At 46.1% G+C, this 19282-nt stretch overlaps 1 protein-coding gene across 2 annotated transcripts; it reads right to left on the bottom strand.

Moving 5' to 3' along the window:
• Positions 1–479: 479 nt before the first annotated feature.
• Positions 480–19049, bottom strand: XAF1 (XIAP associated factor 1). Of its 2 annotated transcripts, XM_087717351.1 has the most exons (9): positions 19013–19049; positions 14379–14455; positions 12456–12591; positions 11144–11200; positions 8962–9157; positions 6146–6213; positions 4307–4657; positions 3558–3624; positions 480–639 (listed from the first exon to the last, which is right to left on the bottom strand). In XM_087717351.1, the coding sequence occupies exons 2-9, from the start codon at positions 14444–14446 to the stop codon at positions 596–598; spliced, it is 987 nt and encodes a 328-aa protein (XP_087573477.1). In that variant the 5' UTR covers positions 14447–14455; positions 19013–19049; the 3' UTR covers positions 480–595. The 2 variants fall into 2 exon arrangements, with proteins under 2 accessions (XP_087573477.1, XP_013920414.2); XM_014064939.2 differs by lacking the exon at positions 19013–19049 and having other exon boundaries at positions 14379–14583.
• Positions 19050–19282: the final 233 nt, after the last annotated feature.

The raw sequence follows: 19282 nt of genomic DNA, 5'->3' as shown, positions 1-19282 counted from the left end.
CAATTTTGGCTTACTCCGTTGGGTTTGCTTCTTGGAAGCCAGTTGGGAAAGTTGCCAGTGGAGCCCACATGATCCTGGGATGCTGCCACTGTTGTAAATGCATGCCAGTTGCCAAGTGCCCAAATTTTGATCACGTGACTGTGGCTATGCTACAACAGTCGTAAGTGTGAGGACTGTAAGTCTTGTTTTGTCAGTGCTGTTGTAACTTTGAACATTAAGCAAATGGTTGTAAGTTGAGGACTACCTGTATATAATTTTAAGTTCTGGGTTCCAGTAAAGCCATATTTTCTTCCCACGCGAACCAAGTTTCTCTTCAAAGGCCAACAGATTTTCCCTTCTTCCTGGAGAAGAGAAATGCCGGACTTGCCTCTGATTCAACATTTTTTGCATGCGCCATTCAGCTGCGCTAAACCTCATAGATCCTTTTGCATTCCAAAGACTCTTTGTTGTAAACTCACAAATGGCGCTCATGCTCAGTCTTGGTTGTGAACTGTAGCTCTTTTATTCTTAAAAAGACAGATCAGGGTATTGCAAGGCACTTTACTGAACCCGATCCTGCTGGAACGAAAAGGGCCAGTTCAGCCGCTGAGAAAGGTCATTGCCAGCTACTTCCTTCTGGTGAGCTTTGCACGGATTCTCCTGCAATACAAAACAGGGAAAGAGAATATACTTTGGAACATGGCAGAGGGCAGCAGGGGACAATAGCTTTGGGCTGGGGAGGGGGAAAATCTCAGGGGACCGGAATCCTCTCCTGCTTGCCTCTTAGGATAACTCCCCCATGCACAAATTCATATTCTAAATGCAAGCAGATTAAAGATCTTAATCTCTGCGGTTTATATGCTTATTTAGGAACAGGCCTTGAGGTTGGTGGTACCACTGCAGCCAGCCCCATTGTCCACGTAACAGAATAACAGAGTTGGAAGAAACCTTGGAGGTCTTCCAGTCCAGCCCCCTGTTCAAGCAGGAGACCCTATATCCATGATGGAGAATTTATGGCACGCATGCCAGAGGAGCTGTGTGGGCACGTGCGCCATCGCCAGCTACTCTTCTGTTTTCCAGCTGGTCTTCACAGGCACCGGAAAACAGCTTGCAAACGGCCCCCAAAATGCCCCCAAAACAGGCTGCTTTTTAGGACCATTTTTGGGCTGTTGTTCAGACCATTTTTCAGGCCATTTGGAGGGCTTTTTCAGACCATTTTTCGGGTGAAAAACGGCTGAAAAAACACCCTGAAAAACACCCCCAAAACAGGCATGTGCGGACTGCCCAGCTGGTCTTCCGGTTTCCGGTGCTCCGGCACACATGCTTGCTCACATCCACGCGCATTCTGGTTTGGGCAATTGGTGCTAAAAAGGTTCCCCATCACTGCCCTGTTTCATTCTAGACAAGTGGCTGTCCAGATTCTTCTTAAAAACCTCCAGTGATGAAGCACCCACCACCTCTGAAGGCAACTTCTGTTCCACTGGTTAATTGTCTTTACTGTTAGGAAATTTCTCCTCAATTCTAGACTGTTTCTCTCTTTGATTAGTTTTATTACCCCAGAGTACCCTCCTGTCATCTGGAGCCTCCAGTGGAAGCATTTTGCACGAGGAGCTTAGTTAAGTATGAATTCCATCCTGTCGCCACCACAAGGGCCATTTTCAAACCGAGGGAGACTATAGGTGGCCCATATGCCTTCCAAAACTGCTGAATGAAACATGCTCCACCTCCCAGTCTTCGAGCAGCTGCTTTATTTGGAAGGAGACAAAGCTGGTTCCATAGGAGAACAAGGAGGTCTGGAGAGGCACAGAAGGAAGGCACCTGTTGAGAGGCTGGGAACGGAAGTCAATATGGAAACCCCATATGCTGTTTTTCCTTGGTTTTGCCTGAGTGACACCAGGATTGTTCTTTTAACTTTGGTTGATAAGAGTTTGGTTTTTTTAAAAAAAATAACAAGGCAGCCCTTAAAACAGTGTTTCTCAACCTTGGCAACTTGAAGATGTCCGGACTTCAACTCCCAGAATTCCCCAGCCAGTAAATGCTGGCTGGGGAATTCTGGGAGTTGAAGTCCGGACATCTTCAAGTTGCCAAGGTTGAGAAACACTGCCTTAAAACATTGATTGCTAGCATTTTTCTTTTCTAATAAAGGTTTTGATTAGGATTGGATTGAAATGGGCCAGACCGGATTAGTTCTTAGATGGGAAACCACCAAGAAATACTAGTGTTGTACAGGTAGTACTTGACTTACAACCATAACTGAGTCTACCAATTATGGTTGCTAAGTCGTGTCAGTCATAACTCAGGTCACACATAGGATGCAAGACAACTTTACTACAATTCTTGCAGTGCTTATTAATTGAATGGGGCAACTGTTAAGTAAATGGTCATTAAGCAAAGCCATTGTTTACTATGGCACATTTTTGCTGGAAGCTGGAAGTAAATGCAAAAATGTTGTAAACCGAGGTCTGCAAATAGCCATATATGTGGGTTGGTTGCTGAGCATCCAAAATGTGGTCATGTCATCATGGGGGGGGGGGGGAGGCCATCAGAATTTCAGAACTGGGTTCTAAGTATTCGGGGGTGTGTGTTCCTCATAACTTTGTGTTAGATATCCCCCCCACCCCCCGACAGAGGTTTCCACCAAGATCCTCTGTTCCAGCGGGAACAGAGGTTTAATCCCATTGGTCAAAGGGTCTGACAGATCCCTTAAAAAGGGGATGCTGCCCGACCCTTCCTCAGCCGGATGTTTACCTGACTTGCAATAAAGAGCTGTTGTTACTGAAGCCTTGTGTGCCTTCCTTTACCCCAGTGGTTCCCAAACTTGGCAACTTTAAGATTTGTGGACTTCAACTCCCAGAATTCCACAAGTCTTAAAGTTGCCAAGTTTGGGATCCATTGCTTTACCCGATCTAACACTTTGACTGGTCGCTAAGGAACAGGTTGTAAGTCAAAGACTAGGTATGCTGGACTGTGAAATGTCAAAAATATATATTCTGGCAACCACTTGTACTTGTACACGGCTGTGAAGAAAACAACTCTATAGACCTATTCATGAACAGAAATACACTGCTCCATGGTGGTGTTCAGCACTCACAAATACCACCATATTGCCCCCAACAATCTGGGTCCTCATTTTTACCAACCTCGGAAAGATGGAAGGCTGAGTCAACCTTGAGCCAGTCAGGATTGAACTCCTGGCAGTCAGCAGAATTAGCTTGCAATACTGCATTTCTAGCCACTGTGCCACCATGGAAATTATTAAGAATTTCTCTTTAAAATTGTTAGTGGGGTCAATTGGGAAGTGAAAGTGAAATTCAAAGGGGAAATCACTTTCTACAATGTCCATTTAACCCATTATTGTTCCAGTGGTGGCAGGACAGAGAAGCAGATGCTGCTACCTCAATGTGACTCTCTAGCAGTGCAGAAATATGGCAAGTACTTGAGTGGAAGTGTGCAGCCTTTTTGAACAGCTGGAGATACTTTCAACATTTGTATCATGTTCCCTGTTTTTTTAAAGAAGCATGAAGTGGTTTGAATAATTACTAGGGAGGGAAGGAGCAAACCAGAAATTATAACCGTACCTTCTTTTTCCAAAAATCGTGGGCTCTGTCGAATTGCTTGTAGGGAAGCTGCCCGCTGGCACTTTTTCTGAAATGGGAGTGAAATAGGGATTTCATGCATGACCTGAGGACATTTCAGCTATTGCAGCCTCTCTTCTTCTTCTTCGTTTTTTTTTTTTTTGACATGTCCTTTTTAAAGGCATTATAGAGAAATTCAATTTCAAAAACCTCACTAAACTTGAATAATCTTTTTTGGATAACATTTCCCTTCTCCCATCATTTTCTAAATATAGAGATTAATAACAGGGATGAAATGCTACCAGTTCGGACCGGTTCATCTTGAACTGGTAGTAAAGAAATGCTACTGGTTTGGGTCAGCTAGTATTTCGGATGATCAGCTGTGACAAGCGATTTATATTAGCGAAATTGCGTGGCACAGCAGATTTCCCCCCTCGCTGTTCTACTTACCTTTGCAGGCGTGCTTGGTAGCAGGCTCTGCCCACCCACCCAGACATCATCACGTCTGTTTTTGACACTCTGCACATGCGCTCACATTTGCAAACCAATAGGGAAGGATTTCGCCCCTGATTAATAGCCTTGTTATGGCTAGGATTTCAGCTGTTTAGCAGCAAATGCCAGGGAGGTACATGTGGCTTCTCCAGGAGGAGGAGGCCTCACTGTGAATTCTCCCCTGTAGCAGCTTCAGATATTATCGCGTTTTCCAAATGGCTCCCTTATTGCCACATTCCCATAGACTTCATCTTCCTCACCTCATGCTTCTGCAGGGTTGGGCTGGGAAGGAGGATGTTGCACTGGGAACATGTCAGCAGCTGGTCATACATGTCGTTGTGAGCCTGAGGCCCAGTGGAGGTCAGGATGGAGGCAAAGGCCTGGCAGCCAGATGCCTTTTTGCTTCTTGGAGACCTCAGAGATATTTTTTCGATAGAAGGCAGCTCTCTGTCCCTCCTCTTGGGGCGCACATCTTTGTCGGCCTTCATCTTCCAAGTAGGGGAAGGAGGAGCTGGAGCTGGAAGGCTCGGTGGAGATGGAGGAGACCGTGATCTTGCGGCAGAATGGGTGGCAAGAGCCCCCAGGAGCACGGGAGATGAAGTGCATTCATTCTGTGGGTGAGATAAAGGAAAGGTTTCCAAGAAGTCTTGGTTAATGTAGGTTGAGTAGCTGTCATAACCAGGAGTGGGCTTCAAAAACTGCAGCAATGGGTTCGCTGCCCCATTGCTGAGTGGGCATGGCCATGGTAGGCATAGCCTAGTTGGCCTCCTGCACCACGGGGAGGGGGATTTCACCCTCCCCAGTATCCAGAGGCTTTCCTTGAGCCTCCGGAAGGGCGAAAACTGCTTCCCCCGGCCTCCAGAGACCCTCCGGAAGCCAGAAACAGGTCCATTTCCAGACTTCTGGAACTTCCGGTAGGCCCGTTTCCCCCCCCCCTCCCCGAGCCTCCACGCGGGCCCTGCTGGCATGATGAATAGGCTGGGTGGAGACTCCTGGGATGGGCGTGGCCAGCCAGGAGTGGCATTTGGGGGTTCGCCGAACTGGACAGAATCCTAGCTAAAGGATTGCCTGAACCCGTGCGAACCCTTAGCAGCTCACCCCTGAATAACTCAGAAATTAATTGCCACAAGATACAGAGACAATATTTTGTTTTCTGATAAAACATCTTTCTCCTTTTCACCAAATTGGGTGAGAAGGATTTCCCCTTCTTCATGTCCAACCCCAGAATTGGCCCTGACTCACAACAAAGGCCAAAGCTCAGTGGTCTGCATCCAGGCAGTCCTGGGTTCAAACTTCAATATTCCAATTGTAGGGATAAAAAGTGAAGGGAAGCTTCCCCCCTCCCCTTTCTGCCCCAAACTTTTTTCTCTAGTTTTTAAAGTTCTTTTATGGTCAGCTTGACTAAAGGTTTGTATTTAAGTTTATTTAAATTGTGGTCTCTTGTTATTCTGATTTTAATTTTTAATCATTTGAAATCTCCCTACAAGTATATGAGTCAATTGGAAACATCAATCAGATAAAATCAGAAAAGGGCAAACTAGACCTACATAGATCTAAGCGCTTTTGAAAACACATGTAACTTCGTTTGTTTGTTTGTTTATTTGTTTGAACTTCTTAGCCACCCATTTCCTTCGGAGATCTTAGTTCTTAGATTCATAGTTCTTGAATTCATTTACTGGGCACTTATATTATGAACCATAAATTAAATTTACTGAAGATGCTGGGCTATAAAAACATGGGACAATGTTAAAACCAATAGTGTTTTTCATATCCTGCAAATGCAGCTGCTTCAGCTTTAACTGCTACAGTTAACATGAAAATATAGCTAGTATTTTCATAAAATTGCCTGTTCTTCTTTGGCAGTAAAATTACCACTATTGAATTGGATACAAAGAGATCAGCTGTTCAAAAGTATGACTGGCAGCTCAAGAGATAGATTATCATCCACAACACGTTCCACTCTAACCATGACACAAAAGAACACAACAAGGCTTGGACTAACTATGCTGGTCTCTTGTGAGTCCACCGATCAATAACAAAATCTCCAGATTTTTGATTACCAGTCACTTCCACTGCTACAAGGCGGCCAATTTTCTTACCAGATGGTGTAGATATTGATCTGCTGGAAACCAATTGTTACACTGCAGGCATAACTTTGTTTTGGAACCTAAAGGGGAGATGTAGAAGACAATAATCAGTCCCAATATTCTGATCAAAGAGCTGTAAAAAGTTTTCAGACTGGTCAGTGCCCCTTCCAACAGCCTCTGATTGGCCAAAATCACCTAGAATCCTAGAGAAAGATTTAGCAAGGGAAGAGAATGAATGAATGGTGGGTTGCTCTTACCGTCACTACTGGTACACTGATCGGTCTGCCCGTGCACGTGCCTGACGTGCGCTGCGCGCACATGCGCAATCCACCGCCCCTGTGACACCCAGCTGCTTGACGGGGCACGCACAGGCTCTGCACGCTGTGCTCACATGTGCAGTGTACCTTTTGGCATAAATACAGCTATAGAGTGCGCGCGAGTGGATGGGCCAAACGAGCCACTGTACCGGTAAGCTCTCAGTTGCTCCAGGCCACTACTGGTACGGCCATACCGGTCAGGACCCACCACTGATTCATCCATCCATCCATCCATTTTGTCCCTCTCTTAAATTTCCTAGGATAAATTGTGAAATACTGAGGCTTAGAAATGGGTGTTACTATCCCAGTTTTAGCAAAATCAACATTATGTTCACAAAGCAAGTTAAATCTCTGATCAACTATTATTTTTACCTAGACACAGCATAAATGCTAAGCCTTAACAAGGCATAATATTGCATTCATGCAACATTTGAGCAACTGAAACAATCCTATCGATACCTTAACATCACACAACAGAAAGGCAATGATTAATAGGGCACCTGCACTATAGCCAGTCAAATCAGTTAACACAACTTGATTCCTAGAATTTTTAAAAACAACTCTAGGTAAAGGAGGGCAAAATTTAAATATGGTGCTAAGAGGTTAGTTAATACTGTGGTTGGCAATTACTAGTAGGAAAACAAGCTTCCCAGGACTGCCTTTCAGTCCTAAGCAAGGAACAAGATGTGCTTTCATGGAGTCTGAGCATGCAAAGTGACGCCAATGTGCAAGCCATGCTCTGCAACAGTGTCACAACACAGGAATTGAAATGAAGGGGTTGTCCAGAGATGTTACTGATGCGTAGAGATTGCTAGACTTCACCCTGCTTTGCTACAGTCAACCCCTTGGATATTCTGAGCTACAAATTATTCAACCTCATTGCAGCTTTCCCTAAATACTTACAATTTCCTTAATCCTCATTCTAGTTTCCAGGGAGGAATGTGGCATTCCTGGGGATCTTAAGTTTTTATTCTGCCCCTTTCCAATTGCTAAATGTCTAATCTAAGAACAGAGAACAAGCTTATTTATTTGATTGAGTGATTACCAGCATTCATTTACTAGTGGAGAAAGTTCTTGTCAGCCTCTGCTTTGCTGCTGCTTCGGCTGCCATTGAAACGGGGAGGGGGGGCATGATATTTGGGAGGGGATTACTAATTGTGCTGGAGGAAGATTCTGGAGTTTCTGCTGCCTGTCTTACTGCGCATGCTGAGGAGGTTTCCCGCCAAGGCCAACGGCACCGACATTCCATCTTGGTGATGCCTTTCAAAGTTATCTCATACCTGACACTTGGGAGAATTATGATTGGACTGTAACTGGGATGCCAAGGGGTGGGGAATGGGTTATTCTATATATCATTTGCTTTCGCGCCTAAATAATCAGTCTTCGCTTTGCTACGCTTCTGATCATTTATAATTAATAAAAGTACACTTGATTTCTATCAATAGTCTCGTGGTTTTCCTTTCCTAATTATCTAATGGAGGAGTGCTGACAGTTCTTCTTGTGAACTGCCAGAACAAACCAGGATCTATGGTAAATTGAAAACATGGGTTCCTGGTAGTGGCTTGAATTCAGCAGGAACCCATGTTAGAGGATGTGCTTTGAAACATAAGGAGAGTGGTGAATAAGTTCTGCGCAACAATGTCATGTGTCCCCCCCCCTTTTTAAAAGACTATGTTCATTATGTGACACTTTGGATGAAGATTACAGGCTCAGTGCAGCTGTCAGGAAATGCTAACAGATGTTCATTACATCTGAGGTAAAAGCTAGATTCAGAAATACACGAGAATAGAAATGCCTGACTTCTATCTAAACTACATTTTGAAGAGATGAAGTCACAAGAGAGAAAGAGAGATGGGGAAAGGAAGGCCACTTTGATCTTTCATTTCACTAATCATAAGATAAAGGTTCCCCACGCACATATATGCTAATCGATCCCGGCTCTAGGGGGCGGTGCTCATCTCCATTTCTAAGCCAAAGAGCCAGCGCTGTCCGAAGACGTCTCTATGGTCATGTGGCCGGCATGACTAAATGCCGAAGGCACACAGAATGCTGTTACCTTCCCACCAAAGGTGGTTCCTATTTTTCTACTTGTATTTTTACATGCTTTCGAACTGCTAGGTTGGCAAAAGCTGGGACAAGTAACTGGAGCTCACTCCATTAGGCATCATCGTTAGGGATTTGAACCACCAAACTGCTGACCTTTCTGATCAAGTTCAGCGTTACTAATCATAGGCCAGGGGAAAAACAGACACAGCTCCTAGATCAGTGTTTCTCAACCTTGGCAACTTGAAAATGTCTGGACTTCAAGTCCCAGAATTCCCCAGCCAGGCTGGGGAATTCTGGGACTTGAAGTCCAGACATCTTCAAGTTGCCAAGGTTGAGAAACACTGTCCTAGATGCAAAAGGATGGGGCAATCTCCATCAATTCCCAGGTTGCATTTCAAAAGGGCATTGATGGGGAGGGAGAATGGACAAAGCTAGCAAGGATAGCCACAGGTGCGTGAAACTCACCAGGGGCCCTCAGCCTATTGCCTGTTTGGCAGGTGAGCTTGTGTCCCTCTTGGGCTTTGTGCATGACGTATTTGCCACAATCCCAACACATGGTGGTGCGGCTGCCACATGCATCCAGGTGAGATTGCAGCTTATGGAATGGCAGCTCCAGCTCGCAGAAGTGGCATTTAACGGAGCGTTCTTGGCATTCTTCAGCCTGCAGGGGTGGGAAGAACAAAGGACCAAAGTTCAGTTTTTGCAGTTGCGTTTAAGGCCTCAGAGCTTGCAGGAGCAACCCTGGACAGTCAGAATTAGCTATGGAGCACGGGAGATGTGGATGACATCTTGCCTTATGTGATGTCTTGTACATTGCAGAAACCCGAGTCTGCAGAAAGTCATATATTTTTTAGCCCACCTCTATTACTGTTATAATAACTCAGGGCAATGAGCATGGATTATATTCCTTTCTCCTCCTATTTCCCCCACAGCAACCACCCTTTGAGCAGGGATGGGCTGCTGCGGGTTTGAGAGAACCTCTAACTAAGATTCTGTGCAGTTCAGAGAACCCCCAAATCCCACTCCTGGCTGGCCCCACCCACCCTGCCCCTCACAGGAGTCCCCATGCGGCTCATTTTGGATGCAGGTAAGTGCAGGGCATGTACAGAAGCTTGGGGAGGGCGAAAAATGGGCCTACCAGAAGTTCAGGAAGACCAGAAACTGGCCTGTTTCCCGCTTCCAGAGGACCTCTGGACCCTGGTGAGGCTGTTTTTGCCCTCCTGGAGGCTCGAGAAAAGCCTCCGGAGCCTGGGGAAAGCAAACACCACTACCCCCGCCGTGGTGCAGGAGGCCACACCCACCATGGCCATACCCACCCAACGGCTTGCTAAAATTTTTGAGGCCCATCCCTGCCTGTGAGGTAGTTTGGGCTGAGAGTGACTGGTCGAAAGTCACCTAGATATTTTTCCTGCCTAAGGTGGGACAAGAACTCTTGATCTTTCTAGCCTGGTGCCTCAACCACTACGCCAAACTGCTCTTGTCTGTTTTCTGGGTTCACCCAATGCATGAAATACAGTATGTACTGACCAAAGAGGTAGAATTCCCATAAAATGCTAGCCTATAAAAACTCTCCAGGCTCCTATATTCTCAGTTGTTTTCTGTGATTAACCCTAAAATGTACTAGGATTAGGATTAGGATTTATTTCATTTATATGCCACCCTTTTCCCCGAAGGGGACTCAGGGCGGCTCACAACTTAGTCAAGGGAAAGGAGGTACAAACAGGGGATAAAAGACAAACAAACAATACACAATTTAAAAACACACAACAACCATACCATTCGAGAAGGGGGGGCAGAAGCTCTTTAGCCCCAGGCCTGTCGGAACAGCCAGGTTTTGAGGGCTTTGCGGAAGGCCTGGAGGGTGGTGAGGGTTCGAATCTCCATGGGGAGCTCGTTCCAGAGGGTCGGAGCAGCCACAGAGAAGGCTCTCCTCCGGGTAGTCGCCAGTCGGCATTGGCCGGCGGATGGAATTCGGAGGAGGCCTAATCTGTGGGATCTAATCGGTCTATTGGAGGTAATTGGCAACTAGACATGTGCAAATGCTTTCACACTAAGTAACAAGCCTGGTGTACTGCTCCGTAATGTACAAAATGGACACCCATCAGAAACATCCTCTCACCTATTCGCTTCATTTCTTATTAAATTTATGGACCACCCATCTCTTGGCATTTAGAGCGTTAACACAACTATATCAGTTAAAGATTCCAGGGCACAAGACAATATCCCAGTTACTATTAATGACATCTCATTTCACCCCCAAACTTTCTGGTCTGTCTTCCAGGAGGCTACTCCAGATAGGCTACTCCAGTTAGGCTACTCCGTTCTTGTTTCAGAGTGACTCTGTTTCAAAGAAGAGTGCTACCACTCAGAAGGAGCATTTCTGGTCTCTGTCCTTCCCAAATTGCTACTACAAGCAAATTCACCTGGGAAGGTTGATTCTTATTCTGAAGTTACCTAGGTGCCAGGTCATAAGAGCTTGATGGCATTTCATTTCCATTGTGAAAATGAGATATTGTAATGACTATTTTCCACTCACATCAGTCCACACGTCGTAAGTGAACTCAAGGAAGACACTCTTCTTCCCAGCACAGGGACCTTTCCCATCCCACAAACGTTGTGCAAAGGCAGGGACAGATGTCCACCTTACCTCATGGTGCTCCAGCAGATACTGTTGCATCATCTGGTGACAGAGTGTGCATCTGACCTGGAAGAGGGAAAGGGAGGATGGAAAACAGGCAATCGGTTGCTTTACCCAAAGACACAGCCACCCACTGGAAGCCAGGACGGCAGGACACAGCACTGATCTGCTCCAAAGATGTTGGGATTTTGCCAAAGAGCATGTCTTGTTTGGTATACATTTTATTGGTTGCCTGCAATGTTCAGCCCATTGATGGATGGATGTACATGCATGTTTTGGAGATGATCATGGAAAGGCAAGGTATATGAAGGTTAATTTGAGATAAATTAGGGGGTTGGACGAGGGGGTTGGACTAGAAGACCTCCAAGGTCCCTTCCAACTCTGCTATTGTATTGTATTGTATTGTATTAAATTAGTTTTATAAATGAAAGATGAAGAGTTTTCCTTCTAGACAGGATTTAGGAAGAATAGGGCTAGGCGATGGTGCTCTCAATTAATTATCTATTGATTTTCTGGGTCAACCTCAATCATGTCCATTCCCACATTGTCTTCCCTCTGGAAGCCTTCAGAAAACTATCTTCTGCCGCAGTGGTTAGAATGCAGTACTGCAGGCTACTTTTGTTGATCACCGTCTGCCAGCAGGCTGCCAGCAGTTTGGTAATTCAGGTCTCACCGACTCAAGGTTGACTCAGCTTTCCATCCTCCCGAGGTCGGTAAAATGTAGATCCAGATTGTTGGGGGCAATAGGCTGACTCTGTAAACCTCTTAGAGAGGGACTGTAACGCACTGTGAAGTGGTACATATCTGTATTTTTCAGAGTATAAGACGCTCCGGAGTATAAGATGCACATTAGTTTTTGGGGAGGAAAACAAGAAAAAAAAATCCGCCTCTGCTTATCAGCATCCATCAGTATTTATTTGGCTAGCGTCCTTACTGCAAACAGCCTGGTCAGCTTTAGCATGTTATCACAGCCTGATTCAGAATGAGCAGCTGTTTGATGGTTGGATCGGCCTCCCAAAATATTGCCAATCAGCTGTTTAAGGCTGATCTATTGTGGGGATCACCACAGCCCATCGCCATCTCCACATGTCGCGTTTTGGGCCACCGTGCATCGCATTTTCGGCCTATGCACGCCCTGTTTTTGGCTTCTGCGCATCGTGTTTTTGGCATGTTCCAGGAGGCAGGGATTGCCACTGCCGTACCCCACCACCTGGAACAGGAACATGGTATGACGAGAGTTTATGTTTATATAAACTCTTAAGAGACAGCAGCCCACAGATTGCCTCCTGTCGAAGGTTAGCAAAGAGAAGACCCTCCCTACCTGTTGGTGGGCCATGGCAAGATGCTCTTTCATGTCCTTTGAAGCAACCAGTTCCTCACACTTGGGACAGACAGCAAGAAACCGCATGCAATGAGCCTCATGGAGGGAGAAGTTCACTGCAGCCACATCCCTCTTGCTAGGAAGAGAAGAGGGGGGGGGGGACGGCCATTGGAAAGGTCATCAATATGTCTGAAGCTTCGATTTTGGTAAAAAGACTGATGTAAATAGACCGATTCTTTTTTCTACTCCTTGCAACTGTGGGAAGTTAGCACCCACTCCTCCCTCTCCTAGAGGGGTGAACTATTTCCCCTTTGGAACGAACTCCCCGTGGAGATACGTACCCTCACCACCCTCCAGACCTTCCGCGTAGCCCTTAAGTCCTGGCTGTCCCGACAGGCCTGGGGCTAAAGACTCCAACCCCACTCGAATAGTATGACTGTTGTGCTTTTTAATAATGTATTGTTTTTATGTTTGTAACTTGTTTGTCCTCCCTCCCCCTGAATTGTGAGCCGCCCTGAGTCCCCTCAGGGAAAAGGGCGGCATACAAATAAAGTATCTATATCTATATCTATTTTGGGAAATATTAAGGGGGCGGAGTATTATATCTCCCTGGATGAGAAAAGGAAAAATATGTTTTAAAGACAAAGCAGCTGCTTTCAGCTTCCTGCTCCCGCCCCCACGTTTATCAATGAGCCATTAAGGTCTGAGCTAGTCTATTCTACATAACAAAGATCTACCTACTTCAGGCAGAGCCTTAATAGGAATCCCAGAGCCCTTTAATTACACCATCACCCAGCAAGGCTCAACCAAACCTGGGACTCAAAAGACAGACAGCCTACAAAGTTAGTTAAGACTCCTGCCCGCTGGGAGTCTGACCACCAATCAGAACACGTTTCTTGTACAGGAACAGGAAACTCTAAAGTGGGGCTCAAGAGTAGGTATAAAAGTCTAGGATCTGTCCCCTTTTTTCTTCCTCTTCACCCAACATCTTCAAACCACGTGGTCCTGTCCACTATTAAAAACCATCTTTCCAAACAGCTGCCATGTTTCCAGTGTCTTTCTCCCCACTTGGAACTGAACCCAGGAGGTTATTTCTTCTAACAAAACCCAGTGGAATGTTGGAAATTAATTAATACCCAGGCTTGAGTTTTGCTCATTCTTATAAAACTGGACAGAATGGGGTATTTGATATTATGGATCATTAGCAAAAGAAAAACAAAAAAAAAAGGAATTTGAAAATGGACCAGAATCAACTGAAGCTGTAAAGAAAAATACAGGAAGTCCTTGAATTACAACAGTTCATTTACTGACTATTCAAAGTTGCAACGGTGCTGAAAAAACTGACTTCTAACTTGATTTTCGTGTTTATGACCATCGCAGAATCCCTTTGGTCATGTGATTGAAATTTGGATACTTGGCCACACTGGTTTATATTTATGAGGTTGCAGTGTCATGTGATGACAAGCAAAGCCAAGGAGGAAGCCAGATTTACTTAATAACCACATTACTAACTTAACAGCTGCAATGATTCACTTATCAACCACCGTCAAGAAAGATTGTAAAATGGAGCAAAACTGACTTAACGAATGTTTCACTTAGCAAAATAAATATTGGCTCTATAAGTCAAGAACTATCTGTATATAGCTGGTTGGGGAATTCTGGAAGTTGAAGTCCACATATCTTAAAGTTGCTGAGGTTGAGTTTAGGGACTTGCCACATTATTCCTGCTGAGGTTGAGTTTAGTGGCTGGACTTCCTCATTCCTGCCCAACTTCCAAAAGCTTTCTCCTCCCTCCAGCCTGCCCCCCAGGAGATTCTGGAAAGACCTTTGTAGAAAAACAAAGCACATCTATGCCTCTCTAGCTACTGCTCTGACGATAGACCCCTAGGTGAGAAGTTGAGATTAGCATTGAAGTTTTCCTACCAGTTCTTGCAGATGCGTCTCTCCTCTTCCATTTCTCCGCTCGGACTCCCTCCATCTTTCACTTTCATTTCTGCAATCTGGATCGGCGGAAACGAAACTGAAAACATCTGTCTGCCTGTGGCACATGCCTTTTGCTCCTGCAACAGAAACTGGACGAACCGCCAGGATTTCTTTTTCCTCCAAAGACCGGGGGCCCCTCCCCACTCCCGGGAGCCCTCCCCCCCCCGCCGGCCCCGTCCCGGCAGATCTCCCAACGCCGGCAGCTAAGCGGAATCAACAAAGTGATGAAAATGTTTTTATCTTTGTAAACATATTTCAAAAGTACTCTCTCAAATTTGAGACGCCACTGCCACTAGAGGGCAGCAGAACTCCTCTTTTTAACCTTCCTATTCCCATCACCGAGGCCCAGAGACCAACTCGCTAGATCTGCTCTCACGTTACAGCAGGGAAAGTACCACACAAGCAGCAGGTGGTGGGACAGGCTGGATGGGACATTCCTCTCGTGGGGCCTACCCAGTCCCCTCTCTTGGAAGAGCACAGGCATTTTACCGAACTAGGCAGCTGCTTTTTGAAGCAGAAAACCTTACTCCATTGTGCCAAGTCGTTTGCTTCTATGGGTGTATGGGAAGGTGAGGGGGAAATCCCACCTGTCCTTTTTTCCAAGGTGGCTAAGTCTGTAGAGATTCTCAGCCATCCAGGTCAGCAGTCACCAACTGGTGGTCCATGGACCACTGGAGGTCCATGAGAAAATGTTGGTGGTCCGCAGAAAAATTATTTGCATTTTTTTATATTGCACTAAATCAGGGGTCCTCAAACTACGGCCCCTGAGCTGCATAAGTGCAATGAATATTTGTGTTGCTTGCAGAGAGTCTCCTCCTTTGGGGTCTTTTTGTGCAATCCAGAGGGGGGCAGAAATTCCGACTTGGGGTCTACTTTGCCCTTCTGGTGCAGGGCTTTGGGCGAAGGCTGGAGGGAGGTGCTGCTGGTGGTGAAGAGCTGGAGGGCCTCATTCCACTGGGACTGCATCAGGGGTAGGTTTCAACCGGTTCACGGCGGTCCCTGCGATCCGGTTGGTCGCCGAACCCGGAAGTAAGTAACTTCCGGGAACGGCGAAGGCCCCCCCCGCGCCCGCGCGCGCCCGCGCGCCCGCACCCGCTCCTTACCCAGTTTTGATGAATTCTGCGCTTCCACGCATGTGCAGGACGCATACAGCGCCTGCGCGATCCTCCAGGAGCAGCTGGAGCATCGCACAGACGCTAGTAAGCATGCGTGCGCCACGCGCGTGCATGCACGCACCGCACGCGTATGCGAGGACGCCGCCGGCCTCGTTCCAACCGAACAGGTTGGAACGGGGCGAGAAACCCACCCCTGGACTGCATCATGGCCTGGAACTGGCTGACCCTCTCAGCCTACTGAGCCTCCAGGCGCTGGCACCTGGCCCTGCACTCCTGCAGATCTTTCCTCTGCTTGGAAAGCCTATGCTCGTAGTCCTCAGTGAGGTGCTTCTACTGAGCCTCCTTTTCGGTCAGATCCAGTTTGAACTGAGCCAGCTGTTTTGCCAACTCTTTCCTCATAGCGGCTGCTTAGCTCCAGGAACTGCTTCCTTTTGGGCCCCTAAGGAGCCAGGGCGAGCAGTCAAGTTGAAGCTGGCAAAGCACCCCTTGATGTGAGTGACATCGAGTTGGCCACCCCCACCCAGTCACATGACCATCTTGCCACGCCCACCCAGCCGGTCATTAGGCAGATTATATTAGTGGCCCACGGGGTTTAAAATTATGAATTTAGTGGTCCCTGAGGTCCGAAAGGTTGATGGCTCCTGATCCAGGACACAGCTGGCTCAAAGGTGCTTTTTCTGGAGGCAAATGGCCCTCCTTGCTTTTTCTTTTGAAGACATTTCACTTCTCATCCAAGAAGCTTCTTCAGCTCTTCCATTTCCCACCATCTGGTCAGAGCTGAAGAAGAAGCTTCTTGGATGAGAAGCCAAATATCTTCAAAAGAAAAAGCAAGGAGGGCCATTTGCCTCCAGAAAAAGCACCTTTGGACCAAGGGGCTAAGCGTAAGGTCAGCCTTACCCAGCACTTTGGCTTGCAAGACCTGTGTACCGTTTCATTTAAAATGGCAAGATCCCTAATGGTTAACCAAGGCTGGTGTTTCTCAGCTCAGCAACTTTTAAGAGGTGCAGATTTCAACTAGAATTCCCTAGTCAGCAGCATGAAGTCCATGCATCTTAAAGTTCCTGAGCTGAGAAATACTATTCTCCCATATAATGTTTTCTTTATTTGCAGTTTCTATTGATCCAAGAGTGCCTGGCAACTCCCAATATTTTGCTTTGATGATGTAATGCTGGCCAAGTTGTCCTCCTCCAAGGTGAACGTAGTCTTACATCAATGAAACAAGCTGTTCTCTTTCTTAAATCACCATACACCATTGACTGTAAGTTTAATGGTGGGTGTTTATCTCTCAGCCTTCATCATTCCTTGATAGATTCCTGGAGGTAGGTGGGTTCCAATTCTTAATAGGAAGGAAAACACCCAGTGGCTATTCATTAAGTCAGTTAGCTTCCTCAAAATATTCTCATCCTTCCTGCTCCCCACAATGAGAATATGTTTTACTAACAAGAGGAAGGATAGGCTACCACTCGCAGGGAAAAAGCCAAGTGATAATAAGAATCTGCAGGTAACCCTTGACTTAGGAATAGCACTTAGGCCAGTGTTTCTCAACCTTGGCAACTTGAAGATGTCCGGACTTCAGCATTCGCTGGCTGGGGAATTCTGGGAGTTGAAGTCTGGACATCTTCAAGTTGCCAAGGTTGAGAAACACTGACTTAGACACTTATATACTGCTTCACAGCGTGACCCGACAAAAGCGCAAACATCATAAGCGCGCCGACAAAACTGCGGCGCTAAAACCGTGATGTCAACAGCGCGCTGACAACAGCGCGCCGACAACAGCGCGCCGACAGAAGCGCGATTTAAGTTAAGGTAAGGTTTCGGGTTAGGTTTCGGGTTAGGTTTCGGGTTAGGTTTCGGGTTAGGTTTCGGGTTAGGTTTCGGGTTAGGTTTCGGGTTAGGGTTAGGTTTAGGGTTAGGTTTAGGGTTAGGTTTAGGGTTACGTTACAGCGCGCTTCTGTCGGTGCGCTTTTGTCGGCGTGCTTCAGGGCTAATTCGTCGCTCATTCATCGCGCGGTTTTGTCGGTGCGGTTTTGTCACCGCGGTTTAGTCAGGCGCGCTTTTGTTGTTCGTGCATTTGTGGTGGAACCGCTTCACAGTGCTTTACAGCCCTCTCAAAGCAGTTTACAGAGTCAGCCTATTGCCCTCAACAATCTGGGTCCTCATTTTACCGACCTCGGAAGGATGGAAGGCGGAGTTAACCTTGAGCCTGGTGAGATTTGAAGTGCCAAATTGCAGGCAGCCAGCAATCATCCGAAGCAGCCTGCAGTACTGCATTCTAACCACTGTGCCACCGCAGCTCTTTAGGATGACAACTGGGTTCAGAATTTCTGTCGCTGAGTAAGGCAGTTATTGAGTGATCCGCAAATGATTTTACAACTTTTGGCCTACATTGTTAAGCAAATCTCTATAGTTGTTAAGTGAATCGCATGATTGTTAAAGAGAGTTCTGCTTCCTCCATTGATTTCGTTTGTCGGAAGCTATCTGAGAAGCGTTGAGTGGTGATCACATGACTGCAGGATGCTGCATCTGTCCTAAATACAGGTAGTCCTCGACTTACAACAGTTCACTTAGTGACTGTTCAAAGTTACGATGACACCAAACAAAGCAGAGTTATGACCCTTTTTCACTCTTATGACTGTTGCAGCATCCCCATAGACACATGATTTACATTCGGATGCTTAACTCACATTTATGACGGTTGCAGTTTCCCAGCGTCATGTCATCCTTTGCAACCTTCTAACAAGCAAAGTCACTTAACATACGTCACTAATTTAAGAACTGCAGTGATTCAGGTAACAAATGTGGTGAGAAAAGTCATAAAACTCGGGCAAAACTCACTTAATAAGTGACACTAGGACTCCAAGATCCCTCTCATAGTTACGGCTATTGAGCAAGGTACCACCTATACTGTACCTGTGCATTTTGTTCTTGCCTAAATGTAGAACCTTATTTTTCTCACCATTGAATTTCATTTTGTTATTCAACGGTGAAAAAAGTAAGGTTCTACTTCCTGAGATACAGCACGTATATCCCCAACGTACAAAGCAATATCATTCTTATATTTCATAACAGACAGATTTGAAGCTCGTGCAGATCTTTCCTGATAAAATGCCAGAAAGCTCTCTGGATTTTTTTTTGCATTGGCTGATCAGTACTTGCCTTCACTTTTGAAATGATAATCATAACCATTGTTCCTAAAAGGAGCCATGGCTTTCCAAAGATAGACAATTAATCAACTATCTGACAGTGGAAAAGACCTTAGGGCCCAGGAATGAGATTCCTCAGCAAATTTCCTCTACTCTGAAGAAGGGTCCAACCAGGAGAATTATGCCTGTTGGGACCAATTCAATCCCACAACGCTGGGATTGCTCAGGGTTTGGGATGCAGCAAGAGCCAAACCTCAGCTATTCAGCTAAGGTCACCCAACAGCTCTGGAGATGTCCCTATTTTTTCTGAACTTACCCGTCCTTGGGCCCCTTAGGATGTCTGGACCAGCCCCAAGAGAGCAAATAATGTTTTTATAGCTCATCACCTTGTCCTCTAGCAATGTAACAATGGTTCTTGCTGAATCAGCCAATCATGGCTCTGGGATTCAACCAGCCTGTCACTCAGCAGCCATTGGAGAGTGGTCTTTTAAAGAGTGGTCCACTTTCTCATGCAATGGTAGAGGAATCTACCAGGTCAGGGCTCTCCAATCTTAGCAATTCTAAGACTTGTGGACTTCAACTCCCA

Source organism: Thamnophis sirtalis, unplaced genomic scaffold, assembly GCF_051295495.1.
Source record: "Thamnophis sirtalis isolate CommonGarterSnake01/CBP01778 unplaced genomic scaffold, rThaSir2_p1.2 scaffold_6, whole genome shotgun sequence".
In the NCBI taxonomy this organism is placed as follows: Eukaryota; Metazoa; Chordata; class Lepidosauria; order Squamata; family Natricidae; genus Thamnophis; species Thamnophis sirtalis.
The sequence above is the reverse complement of the archived record's forward strand: the minus strand, read 5'-3'. Positions and strand labels throughout refer to the sequence as shown.

What these genes read in the sequence shown, in the direction of transcription:
- XAF1 (XM_014064939.2), bottom strand. Translation starts at nt 14,485, where the DNA reads ATGTTTTCAGTTTCGTTTCCGCCGATCCAGATTGCAGAAATGAAAGTG. An exon ending in ATCTGCTGGAGCACCATGAG is followed by an intron (nt 9,158 to 11,143) that starts GTAAGGTGGACA and finishes CCACCCCTGCAG; the next exon opens with GCTGAAGAATGCCAAGAACG. An exon ending in ACGATTTTTGGAAAAAGAAG is followed by an intron (nt 640 to 3,557) that starts GTACGGTTATAA and finishes TTTGTATTGCAG; the next exon opens with GAGAATCCGTGCAAAGCTCA.